Here is a 26,632-nt window from a genome sequence, read left to right as displayed (position 1 = left end):
GGATGGCTCTGAGGTGCCAGGAATCTGCACCTGGATCTGGGGATGTTATCTCTGGTCCCTCTGTTGGGTCATTTCTACTGTTGGGGGACACCCCAAATGCCAACTGGTCATGTCTGGGGCGAGTCACGACGACTGTTCTGTTGTGGAAGGAAGTCAGACCGAAAGGGGCGTTTTGTCTTTTGCTTTCCCAGTGGGAACTGGGGCAGTGACATCCTGGGATGACATGGAGAAGGTCTGGAGACACCTGGATGAACAAGAACTCAGAATGAAGCTGAGTGAGAGGCCAGCCCTGCTGAGCCAGACCCCCTCAGTGCTTTGTGCCATCAGGAACAGGAGAGTGAGGAGGTGTTTGGGTGTGTCTGGGTGCCCTGTCCCTGCTCTGCCAGTGCCACCATCCCTCTGTGCCCGTGCCCAGTTGTCAGGGATGTGCAGGAGAAGCTGTGCTCTACTGCCTTAGGTCTCTGCCAAAATACACAGGAAAAGCCTGAAAAGCTTGTGTGTGTACATTCTCCCTGATGGAAGGGCTGTCAAGGCAGAAGGCCAGATATTCCCAGCTCCTGAAGTGCCCACAGAGGCAGAAATCCCAGGGCCAGGGGTTGGGAGGACCCACCCAGCGTTGTGAGCAAATCCACCACCTAAATCCAACATCCCCAGGAACCTGCTGAAATTGGGCAGGTTGACTCTCTCCCAGGGTTTCAAGGAGAGGCTGCTGAAGAAGCTCCAGGCAGGAGTTCCCAACACAACTCATGTCCAGGCTGGGTGTGCTCCATGTGGATTGGTGCTTCCATGCTTGGCAGTTTAAGAGCATTCAGGAATATGTGGATTGCCAGGGGAGACTATAATGAGGTTGGACCAACAGTACTCCTGAGAAAATGCTTTTGAACATTTTGGTGGGACCATCCAGAATTTTTTTTAAGTGCCAATCTGAACAGCTGGAGAGCAGTTAATAAATCAGTACAAAAATAATTGATTTATAGTAAGTGATTTTATAGCTTAGTAAAGAAAGGTCCCTTGTGCATTGGGTCGAAGAAAGAGTCCTTGTTCGGAGCATTTTTGCCATCCAAGATGTTGGTTTTAATTCTAGAAATGTGTTGATCCCTGCTAGAACTGCAAACAGTTTGTCAGACTTTTAAACACTTGAGAAGGAGCCCCTGCACTCCTGTGCCCGCGGGGACTGGCTCTGTGCCACTCCCTGTAAACTGCCAAGGAGGGCAAAGAGACCTCTGAGGGGGAACCAGGGGCTGCTGACCCTTCCCCATGGCCCTGGAGGTCTCCTGGAGGAGCCCGGGGGGGGCTGGACTTCTGCAGTTGTTTTTTATTCAGGAAAAAAGTCGATCTGGTTGTTAAGGCAGAGCTCTGACCCCCAGAAGATCTCTGCGCTATTGGTGGGATTTGCTGTGTCACATCCCATAAAACATCACCTCTGTTTGTCCATCTGTGGGGTTCCACCAATATTCCAGCAGAGGGACTATGTGAGACTAAGTTTAGATAATATAATGTTCATTAAAGTTAGTAAATTAGGGAGCACAAGGTGAAAGGTGTCTGGTTTGGGTGGATTTTTGGAGCACTCCTGAGCCAATGTTTTGACGTCAGGCATCTGAGGGATTGGTCCTGAGCTGGCATGGATCCTCTTTGGGAAAAGCTGAATCCATTAGGAGAAAGTGTTATCCCTCTGCCTCCTCACTGAGCCCTGGGGAAAGGGATGATCCTGCAAACTTTTGCTGGAATTACTAAACAAATCTGCCTTGCCGAGCTCGGTGTTTATAAATAATCCCACCAGTGTAAACACCCTGGCTATGGGATTGGATTGCCAAAGTGAACTATGAAATTCATAACAAAGGTGTGAATCTTCAGCAATGAAATCTGCATTCAAACAAACAACTTGAAAACTCTCTATTGACAGGGCTCATCTTTATCCACCTGCAAGTGCATGCACTGCTCCCAGTCAGGCAGGAGAAACCCCCCCCCTAATTCGGGAGAGGGATTTGCACTGGGATTTACACATTGTTCAAAAACTGCTGGGGAGAAAAGGACCCTGAAGATACACCTGGGAGAAAAGGACCCTGAAGAGCTGGGAGCTTCTTGGGTCTGTTCGGGACTAAGAGGCGAAGAGGAGCGGAGCTGAAACGCGGCTCGTTAACCCCTCGGTCCGGGCTGGCTGAGCTGGCTCAGCCCCGGAGGTGACTCTCCAGACTCAGGGATGCCCTCTGCTGCCTTGGGACCGAGCAGTCACCTGTCACCTCCTCCCTCGGCCTGCGGCAGCATCACAAGGCTTTTGCTTTCCTCCAAGACGTTCCCAAGTGCTCTGGAGGAGGCACAGAACCCCCCGAGCCCCGAGCACTCCTGGGCAGGGCGAGGGGAAGGTTCACCAGGCTGGAGGGACCAGGGCAGGGGAGAGGAGGACGATGTGAACACGACTCCACGGGACCCACCAAGCCTCATTTTCCCCTTGAGCAGAGTGAAAGCACAAAGCAAAGAGCTGGAGGAAAGCACGAGGCTTTCCTGCCCCAGAGGCTCCACAAAGCTGAGATCCATATTCCTCCATCAAGTCAAGGTGAGTATTCAGAGCACTTTAGAGCTGTTGAGAGATCAGAATCAGCAACCTGGGGTCTTTCTGCTCCTCCAGAATGTCACCTTTTAGCAGCCCTCTGGAAATGGGTGAACAAACGAGGTACAACTGTGGACAGTTTAAATATTTCACAGCTCACTGAGTTCTGTGCAAGGAGGGATTTGCAGTGGCTGAAGTGTTTGGACTCCTGCTCCAATAATCTAATGCAAATAAAACAAAAAAAAAAAAGGGGGGGGCACCAAAAAAATCTGATGCAAAACAAAAATGCGAAAAACTGTGCTGGAAAGCAGAGGGGACCTGAGTGAGGGGAATGGTGCAACCCAAGGGTGCTGTCAGGAGGGAGAGGAGAGAAGGGGAAGAGGAGAAGAGCTCTGCAGACCCAGTGAGACACAACCTGTGCTCACACAGTCCCAGCCAGCAGAGCCCTCCGGGTGCTTTTAGTGAGATTTCACCTTCACAGAGCAAGACATGGCCTGATGTGGTCCTGGATGGGTTCATTGGCACCAAACTCCTCTTACGTGGAGGGACCTGGTTCAGCTCCTCCCAGCCCCTCACTCCAGGCCTGCAGCAGCCCCAGGCTGGGCTGTTCCCACCCAGGCACGACTTTGCTCAAGGACACACCACGAGATAGCAGGAGCTGGCACATGTTCCTTGACTCCAGCCTTGTTTCAGCCTCCTGGTCACCTTGTGTTGCCATGGCTGCACAGGGCACTGGAAAGTCATTCCCTCAGTTATAGTTCATTTTTGCTGTGAAGGCTCTGAGGTCCCACTCATTTGGGACCTTATTCCCTGAGTCCCCACACCACGGGAAATGAGCTGCAGGAGTCCTTCCTCGGGTGTGTTTCCACCTGTGCTCTCCCTGTGCTCGGGATGCACCGAGGGTTTAAATTGTGAATTTGCCCAGGGAGGGCATGGAGTCTCCCTCTCTGGAGACATTCCAAACCCACCTGGACGTGTTCCTGTGTCACCTGCCTTGGGCTGAGCTCTCCAGAGGTCCTTTCCAACCCCAGCTATCATTCTGTGACTCTGTAAGTACCTGGGATCCTTCCAGGCTCAGGAAAGCAGCACTGCTCAGGTGAGCAGAGCACTGGCTGCAGGGATTAGAGAGTGGGAGCCAAATGCCATCACCCAGAACATCCCCCCCTTCCTTCTCCCCCAGCTTTCCATGCTGACCGTGGTGCCACATGGTCTGGAATATCCCTTGGGTCAGTTGGGGTCACCTGTCCCTGCTGGGTCCCCTCCCAGCTCCTTGTGCACCCCAATCCACTGCTGCTGGGGTGCAGTGAGGAGCAGAGAAGGCCTTGGCTCTGTGTAAAACCCACTCAGCAATAATGAAAACATCCCTGTGTTATCAACACTCTTTCCAGCACAAATCTGAAACAGCCCCACACCAGCTACCGGGAGGAAAATTAACTCTCTCCCTGCCAGAACCCGGGAATTTTTTCCCTCCCTCCCCAAGTCCCAGTTAAATTTCAATCCAGCAGCAGCTCTTTATTTTCTTTTAAATGTCAAACAATTCATCATTTTGCACTTTGCCCATTCCCTGTGAATTTAAAGGCTTTGTTGGCACTGGGGAGTGTCAGCCCGGGACAATGCACACCGATTACCCCAAACAATGTGGTTCTTGTCACCCTGCCCACTTTTGACTGTGAGCTCTCCAGAGCTGTAGGAGAGCTCTTGCTTTCTCCCTCTCCTCCCCATTATCACACACACAATAAACCCCCTGGGTTCAAATATACACAATTGTTCTTCCAGTCTCCTGCCCCCTGCCCTCATCCTGTGTGGGTGCTGACAGGTGCCCTCAGCCCACCTTGCAGGGCTCCAGGAGGGTGGGGATGGGCAGCTTGTCCTGAAAACAGCTGGATAGAGGTGCCAGGTGTGCCTCCTCCAAAGGGACACAGGGTAAAGGTGGCAAAGGAGCATCCTTTGTTTGCCCTGAGTGATGCCCAGGGCACAGCACAGGCAGCTCAGAAAAGCCAGGTCCAGCCAGCAGGGTCAGGTGGGAATTATCCAGGTAAATCAGGAGTTTCTCCCCCATCCCTGGGCAGAACCAGGTGATGCCAGGCAGCCTGGCACTGACACACCAGCAGCTGCTCAGGGCAGACTGGCACCTGCCAAAGATGCCCAGAGATGGAGCTGTGCCTGTCCCAAACACCAGTGGGGACCTGGCTCAGCCTGGGATGCCTGAGGATCAAAGAATCATGGAATGGTGTGGGTGGGAAGGGACGTTTAAAGGCACCTAGTCCAATCCCCCTGCAATGCTCAGAGTCCTGTCCAACCTGCCCTTGGATGTTCCCAGGGATGGGGCCACAGGGGCTGTGCAGGGGTGTCCAGAAACAACCTCTGGGACATTCAGGAATGACCTGAAAGGATAAAGGTGTCACCAGGAACAGGTAAATACCAGCCCTGCACTGAGTGGGAGCAGCTCCACCCGAGGATTTACAGAGCACCTGGAAGCTCCACCTCCATTTCTCAGCTTTGGACACATCAGGTGAGTAGCTATGAGGGGTTTGATATGGAAGAGGGAAGAACTTTCCAGAGCTTTTCCAGGTGGAGATGTCCTCACATGGAGCGAGCTGCAGCTCTGGGTGAGGGAGTCATTACACACAGACCCACACGTGCACCCACACACACACACACACTGATTTTATTAAGCCATTCCATGCAAGTATTTTATGTATGTATATTTTTTTATTTGGAAAACTTCAGAGTGCTGTTTTTTCACACACAGTAAAGTTAGCTTTGCTGAGATTCATTAGTCCCCTTTCCCCCTGTGTGTAAATGGATCTCTCTCAGTTATGCAATGCAAGGGTACACAACCATGAAAAGTGCAGAGCCAGCCAAAAAAAGCATTGTTCTGAGCTTGGACGTGTAAAATATTCATATTCAATAATAAAAAATAAAAAATAAAAAAAACCCAGCCCTTAATAAAAAATTCACAGTGCAGAATGTGCATTGTCGCTCCCTCCCCGGGGCCGCAGCCGCTCCCAGCCCGTGTTCCAGGGGCTTTCACTGCCTTGTTTGACTCGATTAATTCCAAACCAATTCACCCCCAGACATCCCAGGGTTAGGTGCCTAAATTGATTCTGATTTCTCTGAGGGCAGTGTATCTGTGGCTGCAGTAATAGCTGGCAGGGGCTGAGGCTACTCAGAGCACCCAGGGAGGAGGGTGGAGGGGCTGTCCCTGTGCTGGTGGCATGTCTGGCCCCCCAGTGCCACGCTGGGCACGGGCAGGAGAGGTCTGTCAGCAGGATTCCTGGGCCCCTGGACCAAGTTAGCCCAGGATTGGTGGGGATGAGCAGCTCCCCAGGGAGGAGGGAGCACGTTGGGAACGTGCCAAGGGGTCTCCAACCCTGCAGAACCTCCTGATGGGCCTCGCACACAGGGCAGAAGAAATTAAATAATCTTGCCACTGTTTTACCAAAGAGAGTCAGAGACAGGTGGAAGTAAATGCCTGGCTCAGCTCCTGGCTGGAGTGTGCAGCAGAGCCGGGGGTATTGTCTGCAGCTTCCTCCCCAGGGGCAGCTCCATCTCTGCTCCCTGTGAGCAGGGACAGGACCCAGGGAAGGGCTGGAGCTGTGTCAGGGCAGGCTCAGGTTGGATTTCAGGAAAAGGTTCTTCCCCCAGAGGGTGGTTGGGCACTGCCCAGGCTCCCCAGGGCAGTGGGCACAGCCCCAAGGCTGCCAGAGCTCCAGGAGGGTTTGGACAATGCTCCGAGGGGCAGGGTGGGATTGCTGGGGTGTCTGTGCAGGGCCAGGAGTTGGACTGGATGATCCTTGGGGGTCCCTTCCAGCTCAGGACATTCTGTGATTCCATGATTTAATTCAGATTTTTCAGTGCCAGAGCTGCCAGGCCACACTGCCCCAGGGTGGGTGTGTGTGTGTCCCAAGGGGGGGTGGCAGAGGGACAGGGCAGAGGAGACCTGCACCACTCAGGATCCCCTGGAACTGGAACTAAACCACCAAACCCCTGTGTCAGCAGCTGCCCCGGGCTGCTCCTGTGTAATCAGGGGCCGTGTGGGCCCCGAGAGCCCAGCAGAGCAGGAGAACATCACAGTGGGGTTATAAACATTACCAAAAAAAAGAGAACTCAGGAACAAGAGGAAGGGTTCTGGCACTTAAATTTTATGGAGATATATGGGAGAAAAGAAGGAGAAACTCCAAACCAACCAATACCTCAGATGTTTCTTTTATCTAAAGTACAACTGATTCAATGTTTTACATAAAAAGAGCCCCAAGGAACATAAATCAGGGGATGGAAGATATGTTTTAAAAAGGCCTCCACATGTAATTTCTTTACCTCCCACATTCTCAAGCCAAATGTTTTAAATGGAAAAGCATGTGGGACACAGGGAACATGTATATTATCCATGTCTTTAAGGACCATTCCCAGCAAGGTGATTTGTTCTGTGTCCACAGTCTGATATTTATATACAAGGAAAAGGAGGGAAAGGAGGAAAAATCTTATGTTAGGAAAACTGTGACCACAAGTGACAGTATGGAAGTACTAAAACGTGCTGTGATGTGACAGCTGTCAGTCATGGTTGAGATTTTTGGTGGAAAAAAGGAGTAGGAACTGTTCCTTCTCATTTCCAATGGGTGTCAAACTTGAGCCACAGACTGGGCTTCCTTGAAAGGGAACTGGGAGAATGAAGGACCTCCAGTGGCGTTGATAACATCACATCCCCTCCATCCCAAGGCTCAGGACATCCTTCTCCATCTGCCTGTCCCTCAGTGCTCTGCTCCTGCAGCCCTTGAGGATTTACTGCTTGTTTCTGCAATGAATCTCTCCCTGAGAGCAGAGAGGGGAGTTTGATGGGTCAGGAAACGTTTCCCTCCTCGAGGCTCCCAGGACAGGTCAGTACAAGTGCAACCCTTGGGATGTCAGAGCCCTGGACCAGCACAGGAGCCCCTCAGCCCTTGTAATGCAGAGGAGCTGAGAAGATTTGGAAAGATTGAGCCCTTCAGACCCTTTGCTGCCCTGACCAGTGCAAAGGGGAATGTGCTGCCAAAGTTGTTTCTGTGGGTCAGTCCTGAATTCCTCCAGAAAATGGTGTTTTCAGACCAGCAGAGCAGTGGAACGGTGCTGGAGGTCTGCTGACATCCTCTGAAGGGCTGTCTCTCAGCCAAAACAATATGTATTTCCTGGAAGCACAGTCCCCCAGAGGAAGAAGTGGTGGAGTTTGAAGGTATCCGAGACAACAGTGCAGATGCTGCTCCAGCTCTGCTGCTGGGAGCCCTCTGTGTGCAGGGATCTGCTTCAGAACTGTGGGGTTTCACTGCTGAGATCATTGTCCCTTTGCTGGGGGAGGGATGGATCCCTGCACATCCAGAATGCCTGGAGAACCTCCAGCTTGCCCTCTTGGAAGTTGCATTTCCAGACCTGTCACAGGCTTTCCAGGACGAGTCACTGAGACCTGGATTCACCCCATCTAACCTCTACAACCAAAGGAAAAATCTTTACACTCTGATTAAGGTAAGGGGAGAGAGACAGACTTCACCTACCCATGAGCTGCTGAGCTTTTATTCCTTTCCATTTAGGGAAAATGAAATCATAAATTAGATGCCATTTCAGGGACTGAAATGCATCTGCATTAGATAAAAGCTCACTTTGAGGAACAGACAGCCACTGATGGACATGGCTCATATTTGAGGGGTAAATTGCTGCCAATTAACAAGAGTCTGGATCAAATGTCCATTCTCAAAAGTTGGGATTTTCTGTTCCAGTACCAGAATGTGCTTCAGGGATTTTTTTTTTTTTTGGCAGTGGGTTTTAGAACAGGAAAATAGGAAATGAACTGGAAAATTTGAAGACTACAGAAAACAAGAAAATCCTGGAAGGGACACACTTTGTGGATCCACCCCAGCCATTAATAACACGGAAAGATTTCATTAGGAAAAGAGAGAGGGAAGAGAAGGAGGAAGGATGTCCAAGGAAGCAGTGTTGGCACTGGGGTGTGAAGGATAAACAGCCCCAAGCCTGGTGATGACCACAGGACATTAAAGCTGGAAAAGCCCTCCCAGCCCATGGATCCCCACTGTGCCCCATCCCCACCTTGTCTCCCAGCCCAGAGCACTGAGTGCCACATCCAGCCCTTCCTTGGACACCTCCAGGGCTGGGCACTCCAGACCTCCCTGGGCAGCCCCTTCCAGTGCCTGACAGTCCTTTCTGTGAAGAAATTCCTCCTGGAAGATGTTCCATGGGGTTTGAAGGTCCTGCAGAGGTTCTGCTGGGAACTGTGAGGGGATGAAGGTGCTCAGGGAAGATGCTTCAAATGCAAATCATGGCAGGAGCATCATGCCCTGCACCAAGGCACAGGGAATAAAGCAAATGAGGTCACATTAAGGACACCATGGTCATATAACAAAGTTATTTCTCACTGGGAACCTTCTGCCCTCTCCTGAGGAGCATCCTGCAGGGGAACAGCCCCTCTAAATTCACTGCTTTATTTATGGGGGGGATTTAAGAGGGGATCACGCTCAAGCTACCCCTTCCCAGCCCACAGCTCCCTGTGGCCAGTCAGGCCCTGCTGAAGGAGCCAGGGCTGCAGAAACCCCCTCTGTGCAGAGGTGGGACCCGAACCCCGTCACCTCCCGGAGCCCCCCGGGGGGGACAGCCCTGCCTGTGCCTCAGAGAGCTGTTCCTGCCCTGACAGGGCCCAGGGGAATACAGAGAGCCCAGCAAATTGTTCTGTAAGAAGTGAAATCAAGTTGTGTCCCCTCTCACCTCCCTGCAGCGTGTACCTGCCACCTCATCACCGCCACCTCCCTCCGGCGCGGGGCCCCGCCAAGGTTCCCTGGTAGCCAGAGAGCCCCATTACATCAAACACTTCTGTTTACTGTAGCCTATAAACAGTGTTCTGAACTCAATATATTTCTGCCTGGAAAATTGTTTTCTCCCTGCCTGTCCCACACTCGAGGTGAGTGTCTGCTCTGCCGCGTGAGTCGGAGGCAAAGTGCAGCACATTAAACCTCCCACCACAGCAAAATCCAGCAGAGCAATTTAAAATCCCTGGGTTTTGCCAGAAGTTTTTGCACCATTATGTCACATCCTATACATCAGAATTTGCTGGGAAAGACTCTTTTTTTAATTTTTTCTTTTCTTTTTTCTTTTCAGTGTTCCTGCTCTCCTCGGGAAACAGAAAATATCAGCAGGTTGAATGACGGGACGGTTCGAGGGTTTGCAGAGTGTGGAGAAGGAAGTTCTGTCTTTAGGCTTACAAAACATACAGTTACCTCAAATAGGAGATTTTAAGGATTGGAAATACAATGAGTATTAATGAGTATGAAGTGCAGAGCCTTTGGGATACATCACAGTTAACTCATCTGTCCCACATTCCCCAGTGCTGCCAGAGTTGCCTTTCCCAGGTCACCATAAGCATATGGGGGGAAGGAGGAGCTGTTATTTCAGTGAGCCAAGATGTGCTTTATATCTCTGGGAATTATTGGCAGCCCACCTAAGATTCATTAGTTGTCTCTCTTTAGCCTTGGTGAGCTGTTTAAACATATGTGGGTTTTCTCTCTTTGTGATGTAATGAATCTCCATTTCTCAGAACACACAACAGGGATCTCTCCAGTCAGTCAGTGGCTGGAGAACCAAAGAATCTTGGAACAATTTGGGTTGGAAGGGACCTTAAAGATCATCTCATTCCAATCCCCTGCCATGGGCTGGGACAGTTTCCACCAGACCAGGTGGTGCCCAGGCAATTTTCTCTGGAGCTTCTCAGTCACTGCCAGAGGAATTCCCTCCCCGTGCAAAGGGGCCACCCCAGGTGTGGCAGCCACTGTGTGTGGGGCTGTCCCTGGCTCAGTGGGATCATCCCAGCCCTTCAGCACCAGCACCTGCCCTGATGAACTGAATAGAAGCCACCTGGCCCACACACCTGACTCCAATTACCTTCATCAATTAGCTCTACAAAGGCGGCTCTGGGGGCTTCCAGAAGGTTCTGTTCTCTCTGAGGGAAGGTTTTGTTCTCTCTGCTGCCTGTGGGCTCCTCGCTGCACTGACCTGCAAACTGGAGGCTCCACGTCCTCTTTGAGGTTTGTGTGTTCTCCAGCTCCTTTGGTGTGATAAACTGGGGGTGGTTCACAGGGACGGGGCAGAGAATCTGAGTTACAGCCCCAAAATCCTGTTCTGAGCCTGTCCTGCCCCACTAACCCGGGGCTGCAAAACCTGCCCCCAGCAAAGGCCCAGCTGGTTCCAGCAGGAACCTTTGCAATGTTTGTGGGGTTTCTTACTCTGTTAAAACTCCCCAGATTTGGAGGATCTGCCTCGCTAGCACAGCCTGGGGTGGGACTGGGGAAGCTGTAAGGGGATGAGCTGTTTGCTTCAACTTCAATGTTTCTTACAGGTCTGCTGGGTCCTGATGTTGGTGTGAGTGCCCAACTCCCCTGTGCCAGCAGAAACCTCTTCTCTGCAGAGAAAGAAGAAAACAGCAGGTAGGAAAAACGTTATTTCTTTGCTATGAAAGGTAAAGGATGGGAAGGCTTGAGAGTGGTAGCAAGTGGAACTAATACAGAAGATGATTTGGGAAAGCTGAATTATTGTCCTCTGCTCTGGCTGAAATGCTGTTGTTTTGGGTGTGAAATGGTGCATTTTCAGCAGCTCTGGGTCAGAGTTTGGGCAGGCAATGAAGGTGGCAGTGTTGATGTGAAGTGCCAGGTGACAATAATTGGTGGCTGTTGCCAGGCTGGTGAGCAAAGGTTGGTGTTCTTGGACAGGACGTGGGGCTCTCCTGTAGTGCCAGAGCACTCCAGCATTTCACATCAAGGCAGATGAATTGCAGGAGACAGTGTTGGTGTCCCTCAGAGTTGGTTGGTTTGAAACTTGTGGCCCCAGGGAGGTGGCTGTGAGATTTTTGTGAGGAGGGGAGAGACCCTGAGGGGCTTCCAGAGTGAGTAATTCCAGAAGATGTTGAGGTTTATCTGTGAAGGGCAGGAGCTGTGTGAAGACAGGCAGTGAGGCTCTGGCTGCTCTGAGCTGAGGATGGAGCTGACCTGAGTGTGCCAAGGAGGGCTGAGTCTCTCTCTTCACCCCTTCCCCTGTAGCCTGGGGATAAACAGGTGAAAGAGATCAATAATTTGATGTTTTTTGTGTAACAAAATGTGGGATTTCTGCTCGATGGTCGCTGGTGCCAACCTTGGAGCTCTTTGTGATGCTGGAGGGCAAATGGCACCTGAGGCCAGGCCCTGGAGCAGAGGGGGAAGGAAACCTGTGGTTGTGGTGTGGGTGAGAACTGTCTGGAACCGTCCTCTTGTGAGAACCCTGTGTTTGAACTGCACATCCATCTGCTTCTGCTAAAGGAACACACAGCTGCTCCTGCCTGCATTTATTGTTTAATTCATTCATGCTGCTTGCTGGAAACACCATCGTTAAAGTCCTTTTGGGGCACAGTCTGCTTTAAAGAAAACTCTCCATGGAAAAGGCTTTCCTTTAAATTTAGTACAAAAGAAAAACCCAACGAGTTTTATTTATAGATCAGGGCATGAGAGATTTTCAGTTTTCAAGCCAGTGCTCTATCTCTGTTTCTCCCATAAAAACATGTTTAGCATTTTTCTCATCCTACCAGAATAAAATTCTTTTATTGAGATTTTTTTTTCTTGGTAAAATGCAGCCACTTGAGTGACAAAAATATTGGGTTTACCCATTGAATAACTTTGTGAGTTGTGGTTCTGTTCTTGGATGATGTGTCCTGGGTTTTGGTTATTCTTTAATAGATCATCTCTTACTTCTGTGAGCTTGGGACAGTTTATATGACTAAGGGTGTCTGAGTATTTTCCAGATATATGTACTGTGGGTATGATAAATTTATTATTTATACAGAAGAATCAAGAACTTCCTTGTGTGATATCAGCATGTATGAACAGTGAGAAAATGTCTGGTGTAACTGTCAGAGCTATGACTTTCCAGCAACCTGAGTGATAAGCAAATGAACAGTTTAGTGTGGGTTGGGGTATGTTTAAGGGTGGGGGGAGCCAGCAGTGTCCTGGTGAATGACAACCCTGACAACACAGCTCTTGATTTCTGCTGGGAAGGGCTTCAGTCCCAGCAGGGAAGGTCTCTGGTGGTGAGAGTGTGGCTGCCAGAGCAGCTCCTGGATGATCAGACAGGGCTTTCCTTAACATATTTAAATCATTGTATGGATGATCTCACTCCATTATTTTTCAAGAAACTTCTCAGTTCACTCTATTTAACTTTATACTTCAGAGAAATGAAACTATTTCCCCGTCTCATTTATACTGAAGGAGCAAAACTGCAGCTGAGTGGCAGTGGAGCAACTCCTGATGTCTCTGTTTGAGGGCACTGAGAGAATCTGGGGTGAAACCATGGGGAGGTGTGTGTCAGGAACCGGTGCTGCTGTGCTCTGGGGGGGGTGTTGAGAGTCACCCAGGGGTTTTGGAGCTGGTGGCAGTGTGTGTGTGCACGAGCTCTCTGTCTGAGAACACCCTCTGTGAGCCCAGGGCTCAGAGCCAGAGCATCTGCTGGCTTGGGTTGGTGTGAGGTGCCCGAGCCCTCTGCTCTTCACTGCGGTTTGGCACATTCAAAAGTGGTTTGTTCTCAGAGCAGGAGCTCTTCCCAATCACCCTGCCCAGCTTTGTTGTGGCTCTGAGGATGTGAGTAACCTGCTTGTTCCTGTAGTACACTTGGCTCCTCTATTCTTTCTCCAGTGAGTCTGGAAGCTGCTCTTCCAGCAATGGGTGGGCACCTTGAGCACAGTGAATGAATGGGACACAATGCTGAGGGGAAGGCCTGAAAAAATGAGATGTCCTTTCCTGTCAAATGGACTCAAGTCTGCAGCTTGCTGTGCTGCTTTTGTGTAAAACACTTCATCCTTTTTTTAAAAAAAATTTTATTTCCTTCTGTTAGCATGGAATCTAACCCAGAATGGTTTGGGTTGGGAAGGACCTTAAAACTTGTCCTGCCATGGGCAGGGGCACCTTCCACTAGCCCAGGTTGCTCCAAGCCTTGTCCAACTTGGCCTTGGACACTTCCAGGGATGGGGCAGCCACAGCTTCTCTGGGCAACCCATCCCAGTATTGTTCAGCAAGACTTTTGACCCAGTTATCAAAGCAATATTTTATTTTTAAGGCCATTTTCTCACATGAGATGTAAACCAGAGCTTTCATTTTCTGACAGGGAGCAGTGAGTGTGTCTGATGCTTTCCAAACCATGCCATTCCTTCCCCAAAGGTTCTGCTCTTTCCTCTGGTTCAGCACAAGTCTTCACAGGAATAAAACCCAATGGAACATGAGTCACTGTAGGAACAAGCACATGGGCGAGGTGGGCTCCTGGCTTATAAATGGTACAATTGTAGATAGAGAAGTGCAAAGACTGCACTGGTTGGAAAGCTGGCTGGAAAATAGCAGTCATGAGGTAGACATTTATGTTCATAGAAACCATTGACTAGTTTGTATATATTTGCATTTAATTTTCTAACCATGTCTTTGGAGCTTGGTTTTTAACTGTTCATTGATTATCTTATCACGAGCTGCACCTCACTTATTTTCAACAGCAAACCTGTGGCTCTCCTGTGGGACTGCCAAGAGCTCTCATGTGGGAAATCTGTGGGCTAAAAAGCCACCAGTAAGGCTGAGAAGCCTGATGACCTTGTTTCTAAATGTTTGACATGCCCTCTGTGTGTTAATAGAAGTTATGGGAGGGTCTGTGTGAAACTTGGGGCTTCTGAAGGCAAAGAGCAGAACTCTGAGAGTGTGTCAGGGTTTGTCTCCTCATTGCTCCCATCACAGTGTTCTGAGGTTTCAACCCAAATCTCTTAAATTAATGGGTAGTTTGTTCCTCCACCTGTAAAATAAACACAGGCAATGTGCATGTGTGACTGGAGAAGGGTTTCTCTCTCAGTTAAAGGTGCTGCTCGTTCCCCTGAGGGGAAGAGCATCTCCCTGCAGCAGGGGAATGGAGCTGGGGAGGAAACTTTTCAGTGGCTTCAAGGGTTTTCACCTCCTCCACGGAAACGAAACCAAAACCTTGCACAGTTTAACACTCAAATTGTGGGGAGAGGAGAAACGAGATTTAGCAGCAGGACAAACAGCCAGAACTCAGGAGTGAGTCCCTGTGGTGTGTGAAAGCCTCTGTTCTCCTGGTGCCCTGAGCTGTTCTGTCCTGCACTGCTTTGTGTTGTCTTGCGAGAGCCTTTTTGGCTGAACAGTTACTTGTGACCGATGTGATATCGTGGGGGAAATATATTTGTTCAAACATCAGTTTCCAGTGATTAAAAGCATTCTTTGGAGGAATCCCCGCCCCGTTCTAACCCATCACAGCATTTAAGAGGCAGTTAGTGGGACAGCAATACACGAAATGGGGGGACGCGGGGTGATCCAAATGCATGCCTGCAGTAATTCTCTTCAGTTCGTGAGTTTTGCCCAAGGAATGAAGTTGACTCATTCTTCCTGGATGCAGTCCACCTCTCATGGAAATCGATGGAATTCTTTCTGTTGCGTTTTAACACATGTTCTTGCAGTTACTTTCTCCAGTAAGTCCTCATTAATTTGTAAATCTACGTGAACTCTCGGTTCCCTGTGGTTAAAAATATTATTTTTTTGGTAGCGATGGCCCAGTCACTCGGAGGGTGCTGTAAATACTTTCCCATCTCTGGTTAAGATCTGCAGAGCCGAGGACAGGAGCTCTTTGTGCTCCGGGCACTTACATGATTTCATTGATTCCGCCTTTACGGGGAGCGGGGAGAGCCGGGGTCCTGCTGGGGGGGTCCCCAGCAGAGGGGCTGCCCCCCCCGGGGCTGGCCGGGGGTCCAGGGCTGTGTGTCCCCCCCAGCCCCGCAGCCCGGGGAGCGCGTCCCTCCCGCTGCCCGGAGCGCTGCCCGCTCTCCCGGGAGCGAGGGATGACGGCGACATCACCTCACACCCCATCAGGTTTTTGCCTTCCCCCCCGGCCCGTGAGTTATGCTCTGAACTGCCTTTTTAAAGATTTTTTTTTTTTTTTTTAAAGCTGCTTTGTATTAAATGAATAAAATATGTTCGTGTCCCGTCGGGTCCCTGTTCGCTTCCATTCCGCCCCTTTGTAAAAAGGAGTTAATCAGAAATGAGTTGCCACTGGCTTTTTGCAGTTTATCGCGTTCCCAAAAGGACTTTTACATCCTTTAGCCCGTTGGATCATCTTCTTTTAATCCTAAAAAGACAACAGCGGGGGCGTGTGTGTGTGAGGGGGTGTTCGAAGGCAGAGATCATGTCGCCTTGTAAACAGGTTTTGCAAACACAGTAAGAATTGAGGTTCGCGTTTAGAGATCTTCCTGGTATCAAAATCTCGCCGTTTTAATTCCTTCTGCTGCAGAAGAGCAGTGTTTATCCAGCACCGAGAGTTTTTTTTCAGGTGTATTTGGAACAGATAAATATTTCCGGCTTTAGAACTCTGTTAGTGTTTAAAGAAAAAAGGCGTATTCGGGGAACGGTTTGATTCCTTACTTTTCCTGCTTGTTAGAAAAAAGTGTTCTTAATTATGACTTGCGGGGGGGGGGGGGGGGATGCTTGGAAAGCTCTTCCAGAAAAGTAATTCTAAACAGTAGAAAAAAAAAAAAAAAGGAAAAAATGCTCTATGATGTTTTATTTTAATAATCCTTTGTAGGCATGTGAGCCGCGCGCTGAGGGGGGAAAAACTAAAGGAGTTTCAGGAAAAAGGCACGAACAATACCGCCTTTAAACCCAAATCTGCAAACTTTTGAGAATATGCCCTCGTATTGAATACACCGGATTTCTCTCCCGAGCGAAGGGGAAGGTTTTGTTCGTTTGGACAGTCTTTGAATACTGTTCTAAAACTTCTTTCAAGTGGGAACTGAAGAGAGAAATGTTAAGTTCTGGGAGGAGACAATAAGTTAGCATCTTTGAGCGGGGTCCCTTGCATGCAAATCAGGCTTTTGGCAATTTGGGGAAGTTTAATTGGAAGGTGGAAGCGTGTAAAGATAAGGAAACGGAATCGGTAAGAGCAGCCCCGCTGCTCCCTGGGGGCCCGGGGGGGAGGCCAGGCCGTCGCTCCTCACCTTGCCCGGGGCAGCCCTGGATCCGCCCCGTCGGGCAGCGCCGGGGGCTCTCGCCCCTCTCCCCCCTCTCTCGGCGGCAGCTCCCAAAAGTGTCTCCTAAATAAATCCCTCCGTTTAAAGTTGCTGTAATTTTCACCTAATGAATTTTTTCGTTCCTCTCCCCCCCGCCCCCGGGACGTTGTGTCAGGCCAGCCCTGGACGGCGCGTTCGCGGCTCTTGGCTGCGCGCAGCCCCTCCTCGGGATTAGTGGTCGGGCTCCTCATTTCCCATCGCCATAAAAGGTCTTGAACTCAATTAATAGCTAATAATTATCCGGGCAGCTCCGCCCCGGCCGTCCTTAGCCGGGGAAGCGCAAACAAAGCCGGCCCGTAAGCGGCGGGGGCTCCGCACCCCCGGCCCCGCACCCTCCGCGGCGGGGGCTCCGCACCCCAGGCCGGCCGTGCCCGGGGAAGGCGGAGGGGAAACGGGACCGCCTCGAGTGTCCCCCCCGTCGGGTTAGGGCAGCACCGCTCTGTGCTTCGGGCACCGATCCCGGGCAGAGGGGAGCGAGGGGGCATCTCCCGGGGGATCCCCCGGGGAGGGGAGACACCCCCAGAGCGGGCGGTGTTCGCGGGGAGGGCTCCGATCCGGTCTCTGGCAGGACAGCAAATGGCACTGGGGGGGCTGCGGTTCGCTCACACCCCCTCCACTCTGCTCCCAGAACACTTAATTACAGCCAGTAATGTACAGCGGGCCTGGCCCCGGGGGAGCGGGGGGTCCCCCGGCCAAGGGAGCCCCTGTGCCGGTGCCGCGAGAGGATTAATGTCCCCCAACCCCGCTAGGTGCTGCAGCTCGATGGAAGCCTTAAATTAGGGGAGTTCTGTTAATTCCGAGGGAAAAGGCGAACATAGATCGTTTTAGTGCCTTCAGTATACGGTATTTCGGCTGAAAAACGCTTGATCGAAAATTACTTCCCCGATATTTGTTTCCCAGGGTCCCCTCCCTCAGGGAGAGAACCTTCCCCAAAGCCCCGGGTGAAGGAGAACCCCCTGCCCTGAGAGACCGGGGACTTTGAGCTCTTTCCATGACAAAACTGCCGAATTACAGCGCCCATCGTTTCCATTTTGCTTTCATTTGGCAAGCGATCTCCGGGCAAAAATATTTTGATCAAACGTCTAAAAAAATTGCTATAACTCCTTAATTTCCCTTCATTCCCAGAGACCGTCACGATTAAATCTGCTGTGTTTACATCCCCGAAACTGTCTGTTCATGGGCTGCCGTTTTGGAGACAACATTGCTCGATCTCTGACGATTGTAACTATAATCCTGTTCAAGTTAGATATTCAAATGTAAATGGTGCTTGTCTTTTTTTTTTTAAGACTTATTTTACGACGTGCATTTTTACCTTCGCCGGGGCCATCAAGGCGCAGCCTCGCGCGGCGGAGTGTAACGAATTCGGAAGAATTCTTAGAGCTGAACATGTTTTTTGAAAAATCTGAAATGGCAATTTACACGGTGTTTTTTCATGGCCAGAGGAGCCAGCGATTTCTTCTAGAAATAAGAAAAAAAAATAGTCTCATAACCTCATTTTGATGCACAGGCGGGTTTCAGTGCAGGGGAATATCAGAGCAGTGAGGTACAGGACAGTGACGTGCAGGCACAGGTTCTGCAGCGATATTAACCTTTCCCCTCTGTATTTCATCGCTAAGAGGACCAGAAAGAGTGATTTAATTTCTTCTCCCCCCCCCCAACAAAATGCAGCCATTTCTGTCTTTCTCGGTGGTGCTTGTTCCGGCGCTTCTCAAAGGTTTTCGGGTAAAATACTGATTTGAACCAATGAGTGTGTAAATGGGTCAGTTGAGGAAAGGACCTGCCGGGGTCTGGCGGGTGGAGGATGTGACTCTGGCACTGAGCCTCGGTCACCCTCCACCTGCGTGTGGAGCGGCTGTGAGCCCGGGAACGGGGGGACCCTCAGCGCGGGGGGGCCGCAGCCACCCTCGGAGAGTTTTAATTTTGTTATTTTTGTGTCTTTCGCCTCGCCCCGGCCTCCAGCGGAGCCGCTGCTGGGGACGCAAACCGCGTGTCCCCGGGGCGGGGGATGCTCGGCGGGGGCTCCCCCCGGACCCCCGGGGCTCCCGCCTGTCCTGAACCGCCCCCTTGCGCCGGCTCCACGCAGGGACCGCGTCCCGAAGGTGTTGGAATTCCCCGGCGGCGGGGGACGGGCGGCACGCTGCTCCACGGCGTGGCTGCGAGGCAGCCCCTCGTCCCCCCGTGGCTGCACTTCCCCCGCTTATTAAGGGCAGATTAGGAGGGAAAATCCCTCGGGAAGTGTGTGACAATTCTTACCGCCTGATCTGCGCGGGGCTCGCTGACCCCGCGGAGCGCAGCCCCGTCCTGTGCCACCGGGCTCTTGCGTAGTTGAAAATATTAATTCTTGATTTAATCCCGCCGCAGCCGTGCGCGGGAACAAAGAGTGATTTATGCGAAAATCCTTGGGAAGGGGTTACTCGGGGTGTGCGGCAGCTCCCGGACAAGCCGGACTAGCGCAACCATTCTAATCTTCTTTACTGCTTAAGAAACACTTGTGCAAAACAGCTCGCAAAGCGCCTTTCGCCTCTCCCGTGCCCCCGCTGCCCGTGGGTGCCCACCCGAGCCCGGCGCTCCCGGGAGGGCCCCGAAGGGAGCCGAGCCGGGCCGCTGCCACGCAGCGCTTCACCTGGAGAGTGTGTTCCAAGCCGGCCTTGTAAAGTACCTGGGAACACATGGCTTGTAGTGCTGATGCCAGGGAACCCACCCGTAAATTCCCGCCGCTCCAACGACCCCTCCCCAGAGCTGCGGGGGCCGCGGGATGAAATGTCCATTAGCGGGGAGAGGAGCGGGATGGAGGCACAAAGAGGGGCGAGGGCGGAGGGGATAAACTCTGGACAGGCGCGTTTTGGTACCGCTCGTTCGCTTGTGCCCCCAGCCCCCCCATCCTCACCCTGGGCCGTGCCACCCTTGGGGCACTGCGGGTCCCTGTCCCCTGCCACGCGTGTGGTGCAGAGGGGCATGTCTGCTGCTTTCCCTGGAAGAGACAGTTATTAAGGCTCGGTGGAAATTCGGCCACCTCAGCGGGAATCGTTTTTCCCTTCCGCCACCCCCGGGGTGCCCCAGGCCCGCCGTGGGCAGAGTTCCTCGGGAAGTGGCGGAGCACGCGTGTCTCCAGGCCGGGCAGGGCCCCGGCTCCTTGGCAGCCACCCGGCCTGACCCGGGAGAGCCCAGAAGCTTCCTGGCGCTTCTCCCTCCCTCCCCGCGAATTAGTTTGCTGTTCCCCGTGGAAGCGACACGCACTCAAACAGGTGCAGGCTGGAAAAGCCGGTGGCCGCCCCGGGATGCTCACCCGGTGGGATGGGGGAGCTTCGGGGATTCCGGGGGGCTGTGAGGCTCTCCCTGCCAGGGCCGCACACCTCGCTCCGGGGGTTTGCTGAACCCCAGGAGCCCCTCTCCTTCCCCGGGGGTCTCGGGGCTGGGATGCAGCGAGGAACGACCCTCAGTGGGCACAGGAGCGTGTCCCGAGGACACGCCGTCCCCGGAGCGCCCCGGCCCCTGCCCTCGCCACCGGCCCTGCAGCCTCTCGAGCTGTTTTGGCTTAAAGCGAGCAGGGGAAACGGGGCCCGTTCCCGGGGGCTGAACCACAATCACCCGCTTGTGCCTGGTGCGGGAAGGGACCCCACTCGTGTGGGGGTGGCAGCGTGTCCTCTCCCCCACGCCCCGCAGCCCACCGCCGGCACACCCCGGCACCGGCCCTTCAGAATTCGTTCTCTATTTTTTCCCCCCATTTTTTCCCACGCATTTTTATTTTAGGGCTTTTTTCCCCCCTCCGTTTTCCCCCTTTCCCGGCCCGGCGGAGCGCCGCTCAGCCCGGCCCCGCTCGGTGCCCGCCGGTGGCCGCGGGAGCCCCGCTCCAACCCGGCAGGAACGGCCGCAGCGGCTCGGACAGACCCGGCGGGGCCGCTTCTCGGTGGCTTCGTTGGCAGAAGCATCACCAAAACCACGGTCGAACCCCCCCACACCCCTCGTGCGCCCCCGAAAGCGTTTTGCGTCTCCCTAAATGTCTGCGAGCGGGTCCGCTGGAGCTTGGCTATTTACCGCAGGAGCCGATTCCCGGGGGAATCGGAATGCTGGGGATGCAGGAGGGTTTGGCAAGAAAACAAAAGCAGGGGTTGTGCCGGGCCGGGGCTGCGGGGGGGGGCACGGCCGCGGTCCCGGCCCGGTGCTGCGGCCCCTCCGTGCCCTTCGTCCCCCGGCTCGGGGAAGGGGACGCGGCGATCGGGACATTCTCCCCTCGCCAGCCGTGGGTCTCCCGGCTTTACTCGGTCTTCTGCCAGAAGACCGCTGTAATAACAGGGACAAATAACCCGGGACGACGTTTTCAGACTGAAATCCGTCCGTCCCGGGAGCAGCTCGGTGGGGGACGCGGGGACAGTGAGCGTCCGGGAGCGCTGGAAGAAATATTGCAATGAGTTGGAAACATTCGAGTTCCTGTTTCACCGGTGAGGCTGGGAAGAGCTTGTTTTTCCAACCTCGGGGTGCCCGCCGCGCCGTGGAACGGCGTCCTCGAGGCAGGAATTCACAGGCACCGCTTCGGCATTTTAGGCGACACGTGGCTCCAAGTTCCCTTCAAACGGATTGATTTTATTTGGCCTCCTGCTCCCCCACCCTGCCCTCGAACGCGGCTCCTCGGTAGCATCTGAAAGGCCCCCGCTCCCATTTGCAATTAAAGAGTTTATTGAGGAGGGGAAAACCGGTAATTAGCAGGAATATTCCCCCCTCCCCGGTTCCACCTGCAGGGCAGGAGTGCAGCTGGCGGAATGGCTTCCAGCAGGGACCTGACGCACCCGCACAAGTTTTGCTTTGTTTTTGCGGTGCCCTTCGGTGCCAGGGCTCCCGGGGCTCCCCGGGACGGGTCCGCACCTCCAGCGGGGACGCCGCGCTCCCCTCGCCCCAATATTTTATGGAATGTTTAGGAAGGCGCGCGTTTCTCCCTCTCTCCATATTAATCTCATTAAATCCTACCTTTCAACCTTCTTCCGTGACCATCTGACCTGGCCACTTGAATTAAAATAGTGCTTTCTCCGCAGTCAAAGCCAGCACATCAATCACCGGCTATTTACACTTCGCTCCTCTCTTCAAAGCGGCTCTGCCCGGGCTCTCGCTACCTCCGCTCCGGGGGGGTGGGCAGGTCCTGCGGGGCTCCCCGACGCTCCGGGGGTGTCTGTCCTTCCTCTCCCCCCTTTCCTCGGGTGTCTCCCGGCTTCCCCCGTCCCTGGGGAGCGCTGCCCCGGCGCGCTGCTTTCCTTCCACCTGCAAGGCGGAGGGGAGCGGCCGCCCTCCCTCCCCGTCCCCTCCCGACGGGGTGCGGGGCCCGGGGCCCTCCCGACGTGGGGGCCGCGGCCCGGGTCGAAACACCCGCAAACACCGACAACCCGAGCGGGGGAGAAGGGGAGAAGCCGCCGAGCGCCGAAACATTCTGGTAGAAACACGAGAAATGCCGACAAAACACAACAGCGCAAATTCTGTTATTTTAAAAGTTGTTTTTCTTAAAGTTAGGCGAAATCCCCCCCCGAGCCAAAGGGGGCGAGAAAGGAGAAGAGGGTTAAAAAAAAAAGGAAAAAAAAAGGGAAGAAAATAAAGACAGACGCTGGTTGAAAACTTTACGTAAAAAAATATTTTTCAGACTAAAAACAAAAGCATGTCTAAACTACGACTGCAAGATGACATCTGTTAAACTCTCTTCAGCATTGCTATTTAGTAGTAGTAATAATAGTAGTAGTAATAATAATATAATGATAATCACCTCTTTATAGGATGGCACCTTGATCCTTAAATATTGTCCAGTGTGTAAGGTCAGTGTGCGGAGGGTGAGGAGCGGAGAGGGCTGATTTTTCTTAAAGGGGCAGATCAGGGGAAGGCTGTGATGGGTGCTGGGAGAGAGGAGGGGGCAGAGATAAGTGGTCTGAGGAAGAGGATAGGACAGGAAAAAAAAAAAAAAAAGGCAAAAAAAAAAAAAAGCCCAAACCAGGCTGATGATGATGAATACATTGGAAAGTTTTTTTGGCCCTGGTGAGGGTGTCAGATTGAATGCTCTGTGCGCATGTGCGAAGGTGTCCAAACTGACAATGCTGGGGAGATGAAGATAGTGTGTAGCTGCTTCTGGGCTCAAGGAGGAGGAGAGGAATCCACACGCCGACACGATGAGATCCAAGGCGAGGGCGAGAAAACTGCCCAAAAGTAGGTCCTTTCTCTCCCTTCTTCTGCGCGCCGGCGGCGGGGCCGGGGTTGCGGAGCCGGGCCGGGGGCTGCGGGGGCTGCGAGCCCCTCTCGCCCTCCCCGCGGCGGCCGCAGCCCCGCCGCCCTCCCGCCCGCCCGTGGGCGCGGGTCCCCCCGCGCTGCCCCGCTCGGCTCCGCGCTGCCCCGCGCCCTCCCGCGCTGCGGCGGGCGGCGCGGGGCCGGGGGAGAAAAGCGAAAGTTTAGCTGGAAGTTGACGAAAGGGGATAGCAACTTTTTTTTTTTTTTTTTTTTTTTTTTTTTTTTTTTTTTTTATTGAGTCGTTCCAAGTCTTGTGAAATAATATTCCCGGGTCCTGAAATAGTGGGCGCTAGAGGTCTGCGTTTGGCATCTGCCGGCGGGAGCGGAGAGACGGAGCGCTGGAGAGAGGGGGGAGAGAGAGAGAGAGAGACAGGCAGAGGCAGACGGGGGGGGTGGGAGAAACCCTTCTGGTCTCGGGAACAATTATCGAGCAGAGGGAAGGAAGAGAATTTGTAGCAAAAATGGATCCGCTCTCAGTGAGGGGCTTTGGAGTCGCAGGTCCAGAGGGAAGATCCTGAAGGCAGCTCGGGTGTCCCAGCTGGGGGTTAAGAAGGTCTGGGGGAGGGGAGTGTGGGGGAGTGTCTTTAATTTTTAATTTTTTAAAATTTACTTGGGGGTGGAATTGCAGCTCGTAAGTCTCGCGCAGCTTTTCCCTCCGTCTTCTAGCGGACCCTTTCCCGTTCTTTCGTTCGAGTCGTTTTTAGAATGGATTTTCCGAGAAGGAGAGTGTGGCTTTTGTAGAGAAGAGCGGGACTTCTCTGTCCCCGCTCCCGCAGAGTCCCGTTGCAAAGGCTCGGGCTGGTTCCTCGCCGATTCCCTCTTAGGCTCGGTGCAGCTCAGGATCCCGGAGCCCGGGCAGCTTTTCTGTCCTCCTCTTGTATATTATTATCACTATTACTACTACTATTATTATTATTACTACTATTATTATTTAGTTTCTGTTTCGCTCTGGCTCTGTGCGAAATATCTGGAGGCTGCAGAAGTTCCAGCGCAGTCTGTGCCCCGCTAGAAACTCTGCTCGTAGTGCCCGGAGGAGGCTCCGGGGAGTAGCGGCGGCTGCTCCGGCTGGACCCGCGTGGGTTTCCACGGGAGCCTCCCGGGGGATGTGGAGGCGCCCAGAGCCGGGCGGGGGAGGGTCTCTGCACCCCCCTCCGTGAGCCCCCCGGGTGAGGGGGATCCCCCCAGGTGAGGGGGGCAGCTGGCGGCCCTGCCGGACACCCTTCGGGGTTCAGCTTCAAACCGTGGCTGGCGGAGGGTCCCGGGCGTTCGCAGCGCTCGCACACGTGGGCTCCGGGGTTCATTTTGTCGTTCAAGTTCGTTGTTCGGAGCCGTTTCCAGCGGCCAAGGTCAGGTCTGGTCCCGGCCCCTCGCCATGAGCCGCAGTTCCCCCTTCCCGGGGGGGACGCGCCCGTTCCAGGGGGATCCCGTTCTCCAGCCCCAGCGCGGCTCCTCGGTCCAGTTTTCCTCCCAAAGTCGCTCTGTCGCCGGGTTTGTCGCCGGCCCCGAGCTCCGGCCGCCGCTCCCGTTTTGCAGCAGCCCCAGGCCTCGCGATTTACCTTCGTGTAGCGACATTTTCCGTCGCGCTCCACGAAGGTCCCCCCGCCCCCCAGCCGTGTCCGTGTGTCCCCCGCACACCTTCCTCGGCTCTGCGGGCACAAACCCTGCTCAGAGTGGGATTGGTTACAGTTTCCGTGGTCAACACTGTCAGCACATCGCTGCTACGAAGCTTTTTTCGATTAATCCTGGAATTTCATTTAATTATTTTTCATTTTTCAGTAAACACCCGCTTTAAACGCCCCCATTCAAATAATAACTTTTTAAAAAGTCATCACTTATTGCTTTAGGTTGTTAAAATGAAGAGTAATTTTCACAGCTCTCTTGGTTGGAAAAGCGAAGTTGAACGGTTGAATAAAGTGGAATATTTCTTTTATTTTTATTCTTTTTTGTTTTTTCTCTTTTTTTTTTTTTCCTCCCCTCCTTCTCTTTCTTTTTGCTGCTGTGTTTGCAGATGTGCCCGGGGGGTGCAGCGCGGGGCCGGGTTTTTGCAGATGTGCCCCTGTGGGCGCGATGCGGGTCCGGCCGCGCTCAGCACGGGTGGGACCCGCCACGCTGCCCCGGCTCCCCCGGGGAGCTCTGCGAGCTTCTGCAGCTTAGGGACTGGGAGGTTTTCGGTGCCTGGATATCTTGAGTGCTCGGAGAAGAGCCGGGAGCTCCGTGCCCGGGAGCGAGCCCTTCCCGGCCGCGGGAGCCGCGGAGCGGCCGCGAACGCGCCTGGAAAGCGCCTGTTCAGAGGCTGAGCCCTGATTAAAATCAGGTGTTTAATACAATACGAGGCCCAACGGTTTATGGGGTTTCAGCTGAGGATTTTTTAGGGATCACAGTTCAAAACAGTAGTCCGAAGCTAAGGTTTCAGTATCCCAGGAGTATTTATTTGCGAAACAGATTAAACACGGACACGAGTGTGGGGATCTCGCCGTGTTTCCACCGGCGAGGTAGCGAGAACTTGGGTTAGGGCTCAGAACCCCGCAGGTCCCTGCCCAGCTGCCCTTCCGGGGCTCTCCGGCCCCACGAGCGGGTGCGGGTGCCGTGAGAGCCCGCACGGCCCCCGGTGCGCGGCCGCCGAGCCGAGCGGGACGCGGGGCAGTAGAAACACGGTGTGCCGGAGAATTTCATTTCATTGGACAATATTTTAAGCAGATGTGAGGCTCCGCTGGGAATTCGACTCTATTACCTGGCTGGGAAAGGGGACGAACGCGTGTGCGCTGGGGTGGGAGAGGAATTCTCGGCAATTTTCAGTCCGGCTCCCCGGGACAGCGGCAGGTACCGGAGGCAGCGGAGCTGAACCGGGGCCGGGAATGGTTTTCGCTCGCTTTGTGGCTTCCCTCTGGCTTGGGAGCCTCGAGTAATGGCTGTAAATCAAAAGCCGAGGCTCGGGCAGGGTGCGGGGGGCGCAGCAGCCCCGGGGGTGCCCAGGTGAGCGGGGCCCCTGCAGCCCCCCTGGGTGCGCATCCCACCAGGGCCGGGCTGTGCCCGCGGCTCCGGGGGATGTGCGGGACGGGCAGGCAGGAGAAGGGCAGGCAGGAGAAGGGCAGGCAGGAGAAGGCCACGCCGCGTCCCGGCTCTGCGGGCCTCGCCCTTCAGCGAGAAAATAAAATATGGGTGAGTGGGGAGAAGGTCCTGCAGCGACCGAGGGTCTCGCTGCTGCTGGCGAGAGGGTGCAGAGGAGGCAAACAACACCGGAGTTGGGTGCTGCACGCAGAAAGCAAATTCGTTTCCTTTCGAAATCCCTGAATTTCAGAGTGCGAATATAATTCCCAGCCACACACGGTTGGCCAGGATCGCAGGCTCTAAATAAGTGCTCGTGCTGGCAAACGGTGGCCAATATTTCTACGGTCCCGTTTGCTTTTCACTATTAGGAATATGACCGAGGCAAAGTTTGGAGACGGAGTTTTCAGGCAGAGCCGGTGCATCCTGCGGGCAGGTTCGAGTGGCAGGGAAATGGTTGTGAAGCCAGCCCTGCTCTCCCCGAGACCTGCTTCTCGATTTAAGGCTTCGCCTTTGAGGAGGAGACAGGCTTCCCGTATACTGATATACATATATATACATTATATATATATATAATTATTTTTTTTTAGATTAAGGGTGATGAGACTGTGGAGGGAAAAGGGAGCGGGAGAGCAGCGCAGGCAGAGGCTGCAGCCCAAGCACCACTTCCCGGCGTGCGGCTC

The 26,632-nt window shown here is 53.4% G+C and overlaps 2 protein-coding genes and 1 long non-coding RNA gene across 7 annotated transcripts in view; 2 read left to right on the top strand and 1 right to left on the bottom strand.

Annotated features, from left to right (window-relative positions):
- Positions 1-223: 223 nt before the first annotated feature.
- Positions 224-882, top strand: ACTRT2 (actin related protein T2). The gene is given in 4 exon segments (XM_051786139.1): positions 224-275; positions 416-497; positions 499-755; positions 758-882. Coding segments are annotated over 4 exon segments (516 nt in total).
- Positions 883-13,443: 12,561 nt separating this feature from the next.
- LOC127470719 (uncharacterized) lies at positions 13,444-22,385 on the bottom strand. The gene is made up of 3 exons (XR_007904380.1): positions 21,612-22,385; positions 17,962-18,107; positions 13,444-13,824 (listed from the first exon to the last, which is right to left on the bottom strand). It is a non-coding gene; the product is annotated as an uncharacterized LOC127470719 (long non-coding RNA).
- Positions 22,386-22,392: 7 nt separating this feature from the next.
- The window catches only part of PRDM16 (PR/SET domain 16), a 260,771-nt gene continuing 256,531 nt past the window's right edge, over positions 22,393-26,632 (top strand). For all 5 annotated transcript variants that reach the window (XM_051786519.1, XM_051786520.1, XM_051786518.1 and 2 more), the window contains exon 1: positions 22,393-22,826. In XM_051786519.1, coding sequence (XP_051642479.1) covers positions 22,790-22,826 — 37 coding nt within the window. In that variant the 5' untranslated portion in view covers positions 22,393-22,789. The remainder of the gene's footprint in view (positions 22,827-26,632) is intronic.

The sequence above is a fragment of the Manacus candei genome, unplaced genomic scaffold (genome assembly GCF_025592945.1).
Source record: "Manacus candei isolate 608988 ecotype Guabito, Panama unplaced genomic scaffold, ASM2559294v1 h1tg000022l, whole genome shotgun sequence".
Lineage (NCBI taxonomy): Eukaryota > Metazoa > Chordata > Aves > Passeriformes > Pipridae > Manacus > Manacus candei.
The sequence above is the reverse complement of the archived record's forward strand: the minus strand, read 5'-3'. Positions and strand labels throughout refer to the sequence as shown.